The sequence below is a fragment of the Coloeus monedula genome, assembly GCF_965178545.1.
Source record: "Coloeus monedula genome assembly, chromosome: 15".
In the NCBI taxonomy this organism is placed as follows: domain Eukaryota; kingdom Metazoa; phylum Chordata; class Aves; order Passeriformes; family Corvidae; genus Coloeus; species Coloeus monedula.
Window position 1 is genome coordinate 15,431,112 of NC_138795.1, and position 14,473 is coordinate 15,445,584.

The 14,473-nt window shown below is 37.5% G+C and overlaps 1 protein-coding gene across 1 annotated transcript in view; it reads left to right on the forward strand.

Annotated features, from left to right (window-relative positions):
• Window positions 1-14,473, forward strand: part of DOCK2 (dedicator of cytokinesis 2) — a gene marked incomplete at its 5' end in the record, with an annotated part of 155,472 nt that overhangs the window by 11,225 nt on the left and 129,774 nt on the right. Inside the window, 12 exons of the mRNA XM_082291263.1 lie at window positions 1,157-1,212; window positions 1,361-1,457; window positions 2,515-2,663; window positions 4,310-4,445; window positions 5,790-5,944; window positions 6,557-6,638; window positions 7,148-7,283; window positions 7,846-7,921; window positions 9,343-9,419; window positions 9,746-9,871; window positions 10,740-10,864; window positions 13,354-13,452. Of these exons, the coding sequence (XP_082147389.1) occupies window positions 1,157-1,212; window positions 1,361-1,457; window positions 2,515-2,663; window positions 4,310-4,445; window positions 5,790-5,944; window positions 6,557-6,638; window positions 7,148-7,283; window positions 7,846-7,921; window positions 9,343-9,419; window positions 9,746-9,871; window positions 10,740-10,864; window positions 13,354-13,452 (1,314 nt within the window). The remainder of the gene's footprint in view (window positions 1-1,156; window positions 1,213-1,360; window positions 1,458-2,514; window positions 2,664-4,309; window positions 4,446-5,789; window positions 5,945-6,556; window positions 6,639-7,147; window positions 7,284-7,845; window positions 7,922-9,342; window positions 9,420-9,745; window positions 9,872-10,739; window positions 10,865-13,353; window positions 13,453-14,473) is intronic.

Genomic DNA, 14,473 nt, shown 5'->3' on the forward strand with positions numbered 1-14,473 from the left:
ATTCTTAATTCCTAATATTGCTAAAAGGCTTCAAGATCAACATGCATAACATGCTTTAAGAAGTATCATTAATTTCACGTACTAAGATACCACTAAATTTACCATTACTGTGACCTTCTTCTTTTACTTTGCTACTTCACAGACTTTTTTAGCTTTAATCTTAATGAAGAAAATGTGGAAGTGATAAGACATGATTGTGTTCTGATTAAGATCCAGTGCTTAAAAGAAAATGGTTATAAAAGAAGCAATCTAATTCGGAGATTTGTAAAGTAGCACATTTGTTATTGAATTATTGTAGTACCTGAGGTACCACGAGTGAGTTATTGAATAGAGAAGAATCCAGGAAGAATCTAGTTAATTACCAAGGTGAGATTTGCCAGTTATGGGGAGGATTGTCATGGACAGAGTGACTGTCAAACATTCCTTTAATCATAAAGGATTAAACTTTGGCTTAAGACATTTCAGCTTTTGTAGAGCAAGAACAAGTCACATTAGAACTTTTTCTCTGGTGACAAACTATTTGTTTTCTACACAGGTCAGTTAAAATAGATGTTGAGAATGTCATGGAACCTGGTGCTTTCTTGGCTACATCTTGCTGGGCATCTCTGCACAGCCCTGGGGAGCAGAAAATGAGACTGCAATCTCAGCTGCAGTGGGGTCACACAAATCTGGGAAGGCTGAGAGTTTATGGCTTTACTGTCTCCCTTCCTCATGCATTGCAAATATTTTTATCAGTATTCAATGATCCTACATCAGTGTTTCTTCTTTGCTTTGATAATCAAGCTGATCTCTAAATTAGATTGTGTTTTTGTCTATGAAAGGGGAATGTATGAGATGATGCACAGACAAAATGTTTCTTTACTGAATTTAATCTGTATTTTATTATACTGTATTTAATTGAACTGTTTTCTGGGGTGGAAAATGGTGTTTCTTATGAAGAAAGATGCCTATGCATTCTATATTTGCAGAGATATAACAAAATTTCTATTATTTGTCTGTCAAATAGAAATGCATCCATCTGGACAGAAACAAAATAATCAGCAGTTAATTTGGGTATTACAGTTTGTCATTACAGTTTATGTTCATACTCATGGTTGTTACCCCAGTGTTCTTGGAGAATAAGTGTGGTTTTCTGATTTTTCTTCTCCTTCAACAGGGAATATTTCCTAAATCCTTCATCCACATTAAGGAAGCTACTGCTGAAAAGAAAAGGTATTGAATTTATCTGTTTTATTACATTATTGAGCTTGTCTGCTAAAGAATGAGTTTTAAGGCATTTATGTTCCTCACCCACAGTAACTATAGTACACACCCATGAAATGCAGACACTCTTTGTGATAAGTTTCCTTCTCTTTCCTAGACATACAGAAAATGTCATACCTGCTGAGATTCCCTTAGTCCAAGAAGTTACCACTACTCTCTGGGAATGGGGAAGCATTTGGAAACAGCTCTATGTGGTAGGATGTCATTTGTTGCTTGTTAGTCAGTCCTATTTATGCCCACTGGGGCCTTGTTCAAATTAATGTCTTTTCCTACATTCAGGGCAGGGTCTGGGTGGATTTAAGAAATTGCTTTCTCACTACTAAGATTTTCTTCAGTGGCTTTAAATGCCTAGTGGCTTTAAATCTAATTTAGCCATCAGCCTTGGACTGGATGATCTTAAAGGACTCTTGCAACCTGAATGATTCTGTGGTTCTGTAAAGGGAAAGCTGACTTCCTGCTGAGGAGTGGTGTAACTTCATGCCTTTGTTTCAACCTTGAGTATCCTGTGCATGATAAATTTTTCATAATTTTGATTTGTAGCGTTGAAAATTTTCCAGATAGGAGTATAAAAGATAACTGGGATGCATTTGAAAAGATTCATGATGCTCTTGGAATGCTAGAACAGAAGTTCTTCAAGGGTTACGGGAAGCAAGTAGCTATCAACAGTTGGAGATTTCAATAATTGTACTGAGTGTTCCAGGATCCCAGGCACTGGATTTTGCTTTTTCTCTGTTGGGGAAAAGCGATCTTGAATGTGCTGTAGTTTTCTGAAACACGTCACTTGTTAGTCTTCTTGATTAAGTCAACAATGAAAACCCTTCTTTATTTTCAGTGAACGACACTAGAATTGCTTTAGTGACCTCTGTGTATTCTCTCATTTTTCTCTTAAATGTGTTAATACCACAATAAAGTGTTGTTGTTCCCATCAGTATCTCATACAGAAGTTAATTATTTTTGTAATGTTTTCTCTTGATGAGAATTTGTTAAGGAATTTTAAAACAACACAATTCAATAAAACAAAAATAACATAATTCCCTATCCTAATACAGACTGCTTAAATTTCGTGTCATTTCTTTATGATCACATGGGATATTCTGTCCTTAAGAATTTGTGGGATGAGACATTATTTTACCTACTTCTTGTTCCTGCTATCATTTAGCATTAAATATGACATGTAGCCTTCAGTTGTCAAGACCATAGTTTCACTTCAACTCAAAGCCTGAAACTATTGAGGTTTTTTTTGTCTCCTAGACAAATAAGAAAGCCCGGTTCCAGCAGGTGCAATCCATGATGTATGACTTGATCGAGTGGCGGTCACAGCTTCTGTCGGGGACTTTGCCAAAAGATGAGCTCAAAGAACTCAAACAGAAAGTCACATCCAAAATTGACTATGGTAACAAGTAAGTGACCTACATTACTTCTGGAAAATGTGATTTATTCTGAAGCACATCATCAAAGAGATGATGATAAAGTTTTCATGTTTAAAGGTTTGGAATTCAAAAGTGTGGTTCATATTCTTCCTTTTCAGACTTCCCCCTGTTACTCCTGGGCTGGTGGTGGATACTGTGATGAGACTTTTCATAGCAAATGGTTTTTCAAAATATTATTTCTTAATTATAAATACATGTGCTTGTCTATCGGGAAGATTTGAGATCTGGCCTCTATGTGCATGTGTCACCAGCGTGCTTGGGGCCCAAAATTTGTCCATCTGTCACAAACGTGGCCTGTGTCCAGTAGTGTAAGTGACCCTCAGAAGTGGTGCTGGCAAACTGTACTAAGTCTGCAAACAAATGCATCCACACCCACACCCAATTCTGTAGGGAATTTCCAGGCAGAACTCTGGTTCTGATAATAGAAGTGAAACTACCAGGGGCAGAATAGTGATTTGACAAGATGTCTTGTCTGCTCCCTGCGAATAAAAAGTCACTGCAACACAACATATTTTTTGGCAAAATTGTGGGATTATGTGAGGTCAGTGGTGTTCTACCATCTGATAAGAGGGGAGAGAGAGAGAGAGAGAGCTTGGTAAAAAAACCTTCACAATATTATTTTTACAGGCATTAGAAGCTGCTTATAAACTGTGTTTCGCTATTATAAGTGACTGTGGTTGCTGCCGCCTGAAGGCCTCTATGAAGCTGAAAGTCTACAAATACTGGTGGCTACACATACAAAATGACCACAGGGTGTTATGAAACTCTTAACTTGTTCACTGTGATTTGGATGCAAATTTGTAATAAATTGTATTCATACAGAGCACACTGTGGAATACATGTATCCTACTGCACTGTGTAGAGCTCAATGCTCACTCAAAACCAGAATTTACTTTGAAGTGCTCCAATCAAAGAAGCCCAGCTGTGATTAAGACAAGATTAATATTAATTTGCTTTCAGACTTTTGTTTTCTTATAGTCTTTCTGTATTATGAGACAGTAAAGTGCTTCCTTTGGAAGAGTAGGGGTGAAGAGGATGTTTAAAATTATTTGGATCACAAGCTGGATGGTGTTTTTAAGCTCCTGAAAGTGTGGGGTTGAGTTGTGTGGTGTGAAAGGAACTTGCCAGACTGTGGAGAAGGAATAAAGGGGAAATTACAATGAAGGCTGAGGGGGTCACCGTGAGAGAGGGAAAAAAAGAGTGACAGGGAAAAAAGGCATGATTTGTATGAGAACAGGGCAGAAGAGAGCAGAGTTAAGTATTGGGACTGAAAGGGTGAGAGAGCAACATAAAAGCAGAAGGCAACAGGAAGACTCTACACATCTGGATTACAAATGTTGAGTGTTAAAAGCTAAAAGCAATGAAGACTGCTAAAAGTCATTGAATAGGGTGAAACTATTTTATGTGAGAGGCATTTCAATGCTTTGGTGACATTACTGTAAATTCCTAAATGTTGTACAGCAGCTTAAAGAAGAATCATGGTATGTAGTTAGATTTTTCTTCAGTTTTGCATATATAACTTTAAATCTTTAAGCGCCTCCTTGTTTGTTACATTTCTTAGCTTTCTTCATATAGAAGGAAATAACCCTACCATTATGCCTTTCACATTTTCACAGAGTACTTGAGCTAGACCTGATAGTTAGAGATGAAGATGGAAATATCTTGGATCCAGATAAAACCAGTGTTATCAGCCTGTTTCATGCGCATGAAGAAGCGACTAACAAAATCACTGAGCGAATTAAGGAGGAAATGGTAGGAATGACTGGCTAAACTTTGTTTCCTTTGCTAAAATCCAAACAAAAACTAGTCTAAGGGTTGAAGGATGGAACCAAAATTTGGTGGAAACATTTTTCTCTGACTTAAGAGCAGATCTACAGACTTCTGTTATAAATAAGGCTAAGCCTCAGATTGAATTGCATTTGTGCACTGGATTTGGGCTGTGGGCTGGGCTGAAAGCTTGTGTCTAAAGCTGGTTCTAAATCCATTCTGAATTCATATATGGAAATATGTCTCTTCACTCCATCCATGGACTACTCAATAGGCTGAATTGCATAGTGAATAGTTACACACTTGGAGGTCAGGCTGCAAACCAGGATTGACCACAGCTTGCTTTCACAAGGTCTTGTGACTGCACTGGTTGTTTTCTAAGTGTTGCTGCTTGCTAGTTAGTCTGATGAAGTTGAAGAATTTAAGCTCACTGCAGAGGAACTAGGGTGAACTCAGCATAATCTTGTGGACACCAGAAGTTCATGTGCCAAAGCAAAGCTGACAAGTGCATAAATTAAATCTTTTTAAATGCAAAGCAGGTGACTACACTTCCTCAACCTTTTGCAATATGAAATCTCTGCAGGGATTTGTAGGCCTCTTTGGTTCTTTTCTCCATTTATGAGAAAGTAAACTGTAAAAAAGCAAGTGAAACACTTAACAGAAAATAGTTGGTTTGTCATGACACTCCAGTAACGCCCATGACAAATCACTGGAAAGCATCTTGTAATTAACTGACAATATAAAGAAAATTAAACTTGGGAGTCTGCGATAGACTCTGGTAACTTATTTTAAAAACAGAGAAAACAATGGGTTTAGAAGTGTTAAGAAGCTGCTTCTTGGTGGTTAAGATGGAAGGTAGGTAGAATTCAGGAACCTATTTTTGAGTCAGTGAACCTGCTCACCTCTGTCCTGATCTCAGAATGTTATTTGCTTCCTCTTCAAAGAGACTTCATTTTGCTATTGCTTCTAGCACACTGAAAGCCCACTGTGATGTGGATCACAGGCCTTCTGCTATGGCTTACTGTGCTCAAAAATGTATTCTTTCAGGCTTGTAGGCTTGTCTCTATGCTGACATCTTGATACTTGCCCTTTTCTTTAAGACTGGTGAGAATATTTCCCCCTTTACATCATTGCCTTCTGGCTGAAGGACTGGCCTAAGGCATGGCAGTCATAGAAGAGCTCAAGGTGGAAGAGAATTATGAGATTATTGAATCCAAATCCCTGCTCTCTTTTTCAACTATTACATATACTAGCAAGTGAAACTGCTTGTAGTATAGTATCATTTCAATTCATGGATTGTTATTAACTGATTTTCCTCCTCCTGAGTAGTCAAAGGATCAACCAGATTATGCATCGTACTCCCGAATGTCTTCATCTCCCACCCACAGCCTGTATGTCTTTGTGAGAAATTTTGTTTGCCGAATTGGAGAGGATGCAGAGCTCTTTATGTCACTCTATGATCCACAGAAGTCAACAATTATAAGGTAAAACTTCTTTGACTGCAGAGGAGTAGCAAATAAAACAGGCCAAAATGAATTAAAATAATTGCCAATGTGCTATAACAATATAATAATGCAAAGAATATATAAATAAAAGGAAGGAAACCAAAACCAAAGTGAAGCATAAACAGATCTTGTTGCTGGTTGCTACTAAAGGATTCTAATTTTTCTAACATTTTCATAGGCAATTCCTGGATTGAACATTTCAGAAGTTTGGAAAAGCCTGAGCCCATTTCAGATTTAAGAGATTGTTTTAGATGGGCAATATTGTGGTGTTTGGAATAAAGTGCCGAGGGGGGGAGGGGAGTAGAAAAAAATTAAATTTATAAATTTCTGGGTAGATTAAGATTCTGTTGAGTATTCCCATAAAACAGACTATGATGATGGTAAGCTTGCCTTAAAAAAGGTGCCCATTTGTATTATGTTCAAGTTACTCTTTTAAAACTTACTGTTGATACTTGTATAGTGTTTTTCTTGCCATTTTAGTCTGGTCTTAGATTTAAACCATCACCACAGACTGCTTGTTATGCAACTTTTGTACTGTGTAAAGGGAGAATTTAAAATCACTTGGCAGTGAGATATTTATCTTCCAAACAGTGAGAACTACTTGGTGAGATGGGGGAGTCGAGGCTTTCCAAAGGAAATTGATATGCTCAACAACCTTAAAGTGGTGTTCACAGTAAGTGTTTCCCAGTTTACTGCCCTTTGTATTTGCAAGTGAAATTGTCTCTTCTCTGTGGTCACTGCCAGACCTTGTAAAGAGTGAGCAAGATGAAGAGAGAAGCAGAGGTAATCTTAGAAACAGAGCAAGATGACAAGTTATGAAGCTCTTCAAGGCAATGTTTCAGTGGCCTTTCTTGAAATCAGTTTCCTGCCTCATGAATTTCTTGAGGACTTGATTTATGTGTTTTTATCTGCTGTATCTCTTGATTGTTATTCTCTCTATTTACCTTACCTTTTTTTTTTTTTTTTTCAGCTTTAAACTGTCAGTCTTTTTCATCCCTTTGTTGTGCTCAGGTTTTTTTTGTTTGTCAAGTTTTTGGGGCATTGTTTGATTTGGGGTTTTATTGTTTAATTTTTTTTCCCATCGATTGTTAAGGTTCAGTTTATTACTGGAGGTCCTGTTTCAATTTCACAACTTGATTTTTCCCCAAGTAACACTGTGATTCTTTTTTGTTTGTATCTTAGGATCTTGGAAATAAAGACCTTAGCAGAGACAAAATCTATTTAGTTTGCCAAATAGTTCGAGTGGGAAGGATGGACCTGAGAGACAGTAACTCAAAGAAATACACACAAGGGCTCCGGCGGCCTTTCGGAGTGGCAGGTACCTGGTGTCTCCTGTGCTATGGCTGAATCAAGACAGCAGTGGTTTTTGCCAGCCCTGGACTATTAAAATCTCTACCAAGACATGTCAGAATACACAACAGCTCTATCAGTTGTTTTCTGTATTTTTTCAAGTCTGTAAAGACTGCACCTACATTGGCATTTTAGTTCAATTCAGAAATACGCTTTTGAATTTAATTTCCTAATTATTCATATAGTGCCAAGGTGTGTGAGTGAAAGCACACCACCAGTTTAATAAGAGATTCCCTTGCAGATGAAATAAAGTCAGAAATTATGTCCCCAAATCACCACCAAAGCTCTGATACCTGTATTCATAAGTTTATATTAAAACTGGTCTAAATTCTCCCTCTCTCTACACAGCAGAATGTTGGTAGTGTGGACTTTGCACTAAATGCTCTGCCCCACAAACCTACCCCCCACTGGGCTGCACTGCTGCTGATGAAAAATCTACACTTACTTGAGGCACGAGAACATTCATAGATAAGACAAGCTATTCTGAAGTGCTTTTATATGTTCTGATGATTTTTCTTTTGTTCTTCTAGTCATGGATATTACAGATATCATAAAAGGAAAATCTGAAAGTGATGAAGAAAAGCAGCATTTCATTCCCTTTCATCCGTAAGAGCATCATAGATATCTTTTTTTATATGGAAAAAAATATTTATTTATCCATCTTTTTGGCTGTAATTATCTGTGAAAGGTTAAAGAATAAGAGAGTTTTCCTTAAACAATTTTGTGTTGTGATAGTGCTAATTGTTTAAGTATGACTTCAAAAGGCGGTTAAGACTTGCAGGGGTACCACAGCACATTAGATTAATGCATAATTCCATGAATATACTCCTTCAGACAGCTGATACTAATGCCTTTTCCTGGTCTTAAAATCAAGAGTCAAACACGGTTAGAAGGTGAAAAGGGATTTTACCTTGGGATTTATTTTAAAGCTCTTTAAGTGCACACGTCCAGGTCAAATGCACCTCCATGCACACTGCAATGCACACCCCCAAAAGATCTGGTATCATATTATAGGTGTTACTAATTAGCAGATCTATCAAAAAATCCCCAATGGGAGGCTCGAATGAGCCCCTCTCCCCAAGGAGCCTTCCCCTGGATGGTTCTATCTTGGTTTACAGAATGTGTTCTGGAGAGGACCTTGGGCTCTGGGGCACACTGATCCCCAGCTACGAAGCTTCTAAAATGTTGAGTCTCTCAGCTTGACAAACAAGTCCAAGAATGGAGGCAAAAGTACTAAGAATACAGAAGATGTAAAAAAGTATAAAAGAAAAGGCAGAAAATCCTCATGGTGTCAGTACCAGGTCTGATTTCCTACACCCAAGTCAAATAGTTACAAGTACTCAACAGTAGGCTTTAAAAGCAAGGATAACTACTATTCTATGAGCGTGGTTCTGTTTTGAACTTGAGAAAAATCTGAGTAAAAACTATGTTCCCTTTAAAAAGTAATAGAATTATCATATACTATCTTCAAAAGAAATGCCAGAACAGCTGCCTGAAAATGTGATGCTCACAGATCAAATGCAGATACCAGTGGAAATACTGGAAATAACTCTGTGTGCCCTACATAGCACTGTTGCTATGTACTATGGAGGGTAAATAAATTCTGAAAGACCCAGGTATGACACACTGGTTTATTTTTTCACTTGTTTCCAATTTGACCCAACATGTTTGCTATGTGAGGATTTGCTTCTAAATTCAATAGTAGCCGATAAAAATTCCAAGTTCATTTATCTGGTTATTTGTCAGGGAAAGTGGACTGAGCTGGTGTGGCATGTTGGTGAGTGCATTCATATTGTCACTGTCACAAAACACCTTTCTTGGTGGTTGGCTGAATCTTTTTCACTTCAGTGTATGCACAACTGAACGTGAGTGGGCTGCAACTTGAGTGAGAGATAATAAAAAAATACCAAAAGTAAAACAAGAAGGCAATACTGCAAAGACTGAGGCTGTTTGTCACTTATGTTCTAAATGGTGTCTGATATATTTAGCACATAATTCCTGAGCAGACACTGCTGTTTCTCTTGCAGGGTAGTGGCAGAGAATGACTTTTTACACAGTCTCCTAAGCAAAATCACTGCATCAAAAGGAGACAGTGGAGGACAAGGTAAAGTATCTTTTTTTTTTTTTCTTTTAAGTAACACAGTATTTTTGTGAAACTTTATTTTATGTTGGAGCTGTAGGATCACCATGGAGGTGGGTCAACTTCGAAGCTGGAATTGAGGAACCATGAATTTGTTACAGAATCTTAGGGGCTATTTAAATTAGTAGTGGCAGTTTTACATTATAGAGCTTTTACTTTCATCTACAGGAAGCGGGAAAAGTGAATTCTTATTCCTGTTTTGGTGGGTAGAAGAGGCAATCATCTGAAGACAGATTTTTTTTTCCCCCCTACCAAAAATGTAATCTCTTTTTCCTTTTTTTGCACGATAGGTCTGTGGGTAACTGTGAAAATGCTGGTTGGAGATGTGATTCAAACTAGAAAGGATTACCCGCACCTTGTAGACAGAACCACCGTTGTTGCTAGAAAGCTGGGATTCCCTGAAATAATCATGCCAGGTAGGAGGTGCTTTGTTCTGTAATAGGAATGGATTTCTTCTCATTCTTTATGTTAATAAGTATCAGCTGCTGCCTTACTTATTTCTGTAATGGGTAACTCAGAGGCCCCTTAGAATTCATTCAGGGTAATTTTTGTTCCAATATTAGAGGCTTATATAAAATTGTGAAATCCTTGGAAAGTTGTTGCTCGTACTTAAACAGGAAAAATAGAATCCAGACAGTGAGGGATAAACCTATCTCCTTGTACATAACTTTCTTATCCTGTAAGTAGATTAGGGTGGATGTCACTTGAATTTTAAATTAACCTTGTTTTCATCGTAACATATTGCTGTCCTTAATAATAATAAAAAAAAGAATTTGCAGTATCTTGATTTCATTTGTATTTATGACAAGATATTTTCCAACAGAAATCACTCACAGACTGTTGTGCTCGTTTTTAGAAAACAAATAACCAAAACCTCCCTCGCCCCAATTCAAATAAAACCTCGATCCTTTTAAAAGTCATATGAATTAATTCAGAAGAGAAAATTAAAATAAGAAGCTCCCTCTAGAAAGAGAGCTGTGTATTTGGGGAAAGTTCCTGATGGGATCATCCAGCACCTCACCAGCAGGTGTCGGGGCAGGACGGGAATTGCTTCGAGCCACTCTGAGCCCCCATTTGCTTCTCCTCACGTCGTAGTTTTGCCTTAGCAAAGGAAAAGAACAGGGAATTTAAGTTCAGATGGAAAATAATATTTTTTTATCTGTTTCACCGCAAAAAGTGAGGTACTTGTGTGCAGTACAGTTAATCCTCTCACAGCTTTTGACATGCAGTTAAAAGCTCTCACAGTTTTTAAACTGATTTTTAACCTTCCAATTTCTCTTTTAGGAGATATAAGAAATGACATATATATTACATTGCTGTATGGAGATTTTGATAAATACAATAAAACAACTCAGAGAAATGTGGAAGTGATAATGTGTGTCTGTGATGAAGAAGGAACAATGTTGCCTGTAAGTTTTCTTTTTTTCTGCATGAGGGGCGTTGACACATGAGCTGCATTTTTGATGCAAGGGTTAACTTAAACATTTTATAAAATACCACTATCCAAAAACTCACAGTTCTCTTACTTGTGTCATCCTGTGACATCTTGTGACAAATAATTTTTATGATTTTTAAAGTGATCTGTCTGTTAAAGCCCTATAAAAGTCTTGCATAAAAATGTAATGAGGAATAGCATTGAATGACCTATTTTAGCTGTGCCAAGGAACAAATGCTGATCCTGACAATTACTGCATTCTTACTCTAGGGTTTTTCTTGAGGAAATTCCCAGAGGAATGCAATTTGTACACTGAAATGTTGGAAGTACCATTTCTGCTACATAACAAACCCTTGATTTGTGCCAGAAATGTGTCATTGTGCCTTGAAAAAAGTACATGGCAAATAATGAAATTAGTGACAACAATTACATATGCAACATAAATATTTACAGGTCTTTTTGCTTGTCTATTCCCATTTTGAGGATCTTTTGTCTTTTCCTTAGGGTTTTATCACCAGTTTGGTATTCAGGGAGATTTTTGACCTGTCATTTTCTGAGCTTTATAGTGTTGAGATCGTAAGGGTGAAATCATAAAGACACTTCTTGAGATAAAAAAAAAGATGGAGTGAATCACTGTGGTTCATGACTTGTTTATGAACTGTGACTAACTGCTTGACCTAAAATGTAACTTTAAAGCTTGAGTAAAGAAAATTCTAATCCCACAAAACATTTAAGGTCCACACAACAAACTGTAGCCCTGATTACAAAACATTAACTATGACAGCACCTGACCATGACTTTCATGCACAGAAGTTAACTCTATTCTGTATTCTGTCTAATCACAGTTAAGATACTTAAAATACATACAAACAAAAGTATTCCTTAGGGAAATAAATATATTACCATGCATTAAATCTTGCATTCCAATATTATGTGTGCTCAGTTCTGCAGACACGTAATTTCTGCAAATACGAGGAGAAAGTGAATTTGTCATGTTGTCTTTGAGCTGAAATATCACACCTGGTCTCTGTGGGTAATATGGCTTAGACATATTTAAGCAACAATTTTGGGGAGTTAATTGAAATATTGTTGAATGCAAATAATAACAAAAGTCACTGGTTTTTCCTTTCAGCCTTTAAAAAAACCCCAAAACAACAGATGTTCAAACCCATGAATTTATATTAATGTTTCTCATAACAGGTATATGTTCCCTATGCAGGAAACTGGTTGGTTCTGTTTAGATATCAAACCAGTTCCAGTTGCAGAACTAGCCCTTGATCTACTGTTACAAGGAACAGGACTTCTGTTCCAAGTGAATGTCACAGAGGTGGCAAACAAGTAGGTGCATAAACCTTGAAAAATCTCTTCTCAGGCAGATGAGACATTGCTTTCTGCAGTTAAATCCCTCTGACCAGACTGTACAAATCATTTTCAGGTATCATCATCACACCCTTCTGGTCACAGGGCATCCTGGTGCTTGAAGGAGACTTTTAAGATTCACTGGATTTTCAGCAGGATTATTGCAACTTTGCAGCAGTTACTATAGCCTAGATTGGATTAATTGAATCTGTGCCTTCAGTAGAGGATTTAATGTTTGCTTCCTTCAGGGACTTTAGTTTCGTGTCTGAGAGGTATCAGAGATCTTGGTGCCTCCCTGTCCAGAAGTAGCTTTTACTCTGCATGTACAACTCAGCTGCAGTCAGCCAGACCAGATGGATGCAGGCCAAGTCTTCACAGACTCACTAAGAAAACTGAATTCCTATGAAAAGACAAGTTTTGAAGTTGATCAAATCTCTCACTTGGCTCTGTCCTGGTTCTGATAATCTTTAAAGAACTGGAAATTCTAACTGTTTATTGTTGGTGCCTCTACAATGTCCAGTTTGGAAGTTGCTAGGTGTGCGGCCTAGCACTTCTGAGACTCTGCTGGAAGAAAGTATTGAAAAGTAAATAGAGAAATAAAAAGAATAATGAAGCTAGTTTTTTTTTTTTCTTTTGTTTTTCTTCTACTAATTGAGATGACGTGTTGGTTACTTAAATTCATCAGATGGAGAAATCGAGTCTATTGTATGTTCCTCACACATCTCTTAGAGCCCGTTGTGTGGCCCCTGTAAAACGCAATTACACTGGCCCTACCCATAGATTATGGTAAATGTTTATTTTCATTGTGTTCAGAGGCTTGGAAAATGCAGTATCTTCACACTAGTGCTTCCCCTCTCTTGGTGCTGTCATTATTTTTAATTCTGAATGATACCATATACAAATTCAAACCCGCTGTGAGGCCGGGAAGCGGAGCCCATGAGGGGAAGCCATTGTCCCACAGCCGGAGTGGAATTCCCAGGTCGGGACTCTGAGGGGAGGCTCTGTGGTGATTTGGTTTTTCTCAAGTTAATTTACTCAAAATTGCTCAAAACTTTACCCAAATCAACGAGGCACTAAGCACTGTTTCTTCCCTCCTTTTGTAAGAATGCCATCTGCCTGGGAGCGGGGGACAAACCCGTGAGCGAGTACAGATCAGTTGTTTACTATCAGGTCAAACAACCGCGTTGGATCGAGACATTGAAGGTATGGTGTGGATACTTCCCACTTGCTTTTTTCACTTCTAAATGCCTCACACAGAAAGGTTGCACAGCATCAGCTTCTTCCAAAAAACATCTTGTTCCTGACTGCAGCTGAAGGATGAAGTCTTAGTCATACATCAGTTATCAGAGATACATGATCTCTGAGGCTTGAAATTTGGCCTAGAAAATGATGTGTAGATTTTGTTCAGCAAAGCAAATGAGATCATCTTAGATAACCTTATGTCCTAACAGGGCTCATCAAAAGTGAAATACTGCATTTGTTCTATTGTGCTGAAACAATGGAGATGAGGAGCTTCAATTAAAAAACAAACAAACAGGACCAAACCAAAACCCAAATGAAAACATCCACCCCCTCTTTTGATTTCAAAAAGAAAAAACTGTCTTGCATCTCTTTAGAGACACACTAATAATTACCTAATCAAGCTTTAATGTCTATGATTGGAAAATGCCCAGAAGCTGCCAGGAACAGATCTTATAAAGCAGTATCAAACTTGCATGGTTTTTTTAAAGATAAAATAGCCTCGTATGACAAGCTTTCAATTATTACTTAAGGGTGTGTTATCTGTGATGCTGCAGGACAGGGAGGGAATGGAAGTGTGATTTCAAACAGAAGCTTATTTGTTGTTTTGAAAACATTGCCCCGTTCTCTTTATTGCTTATTGTACTAGTTCATTTTTAAATTATTCTGTAGTTCAGACTTGTGTACAGGATCCCTAACAGTTACTCCTGTTGAAAAACATAGTTAATATTAAGGCATTGTGAAGTAAGATTTGTAAAGGGAAGTTGTGAATGGACACAAAGGTGTGCAAGTCCTTAAATTTTTAGAACTATAAACTTGATAATATGAACATTTGTTCTTTCCTTTACACAGCTGGCCTTTTCTGTTGCATCTTTGACCTGAAGTATGCTGCTTTAAGAATAATGCACTTGCAAGTTCCTGTGATTTTCCTCAAGGCTTTGCACTAAATTTAATCACAAAAATATAGACAATTTATTTTGCTGGA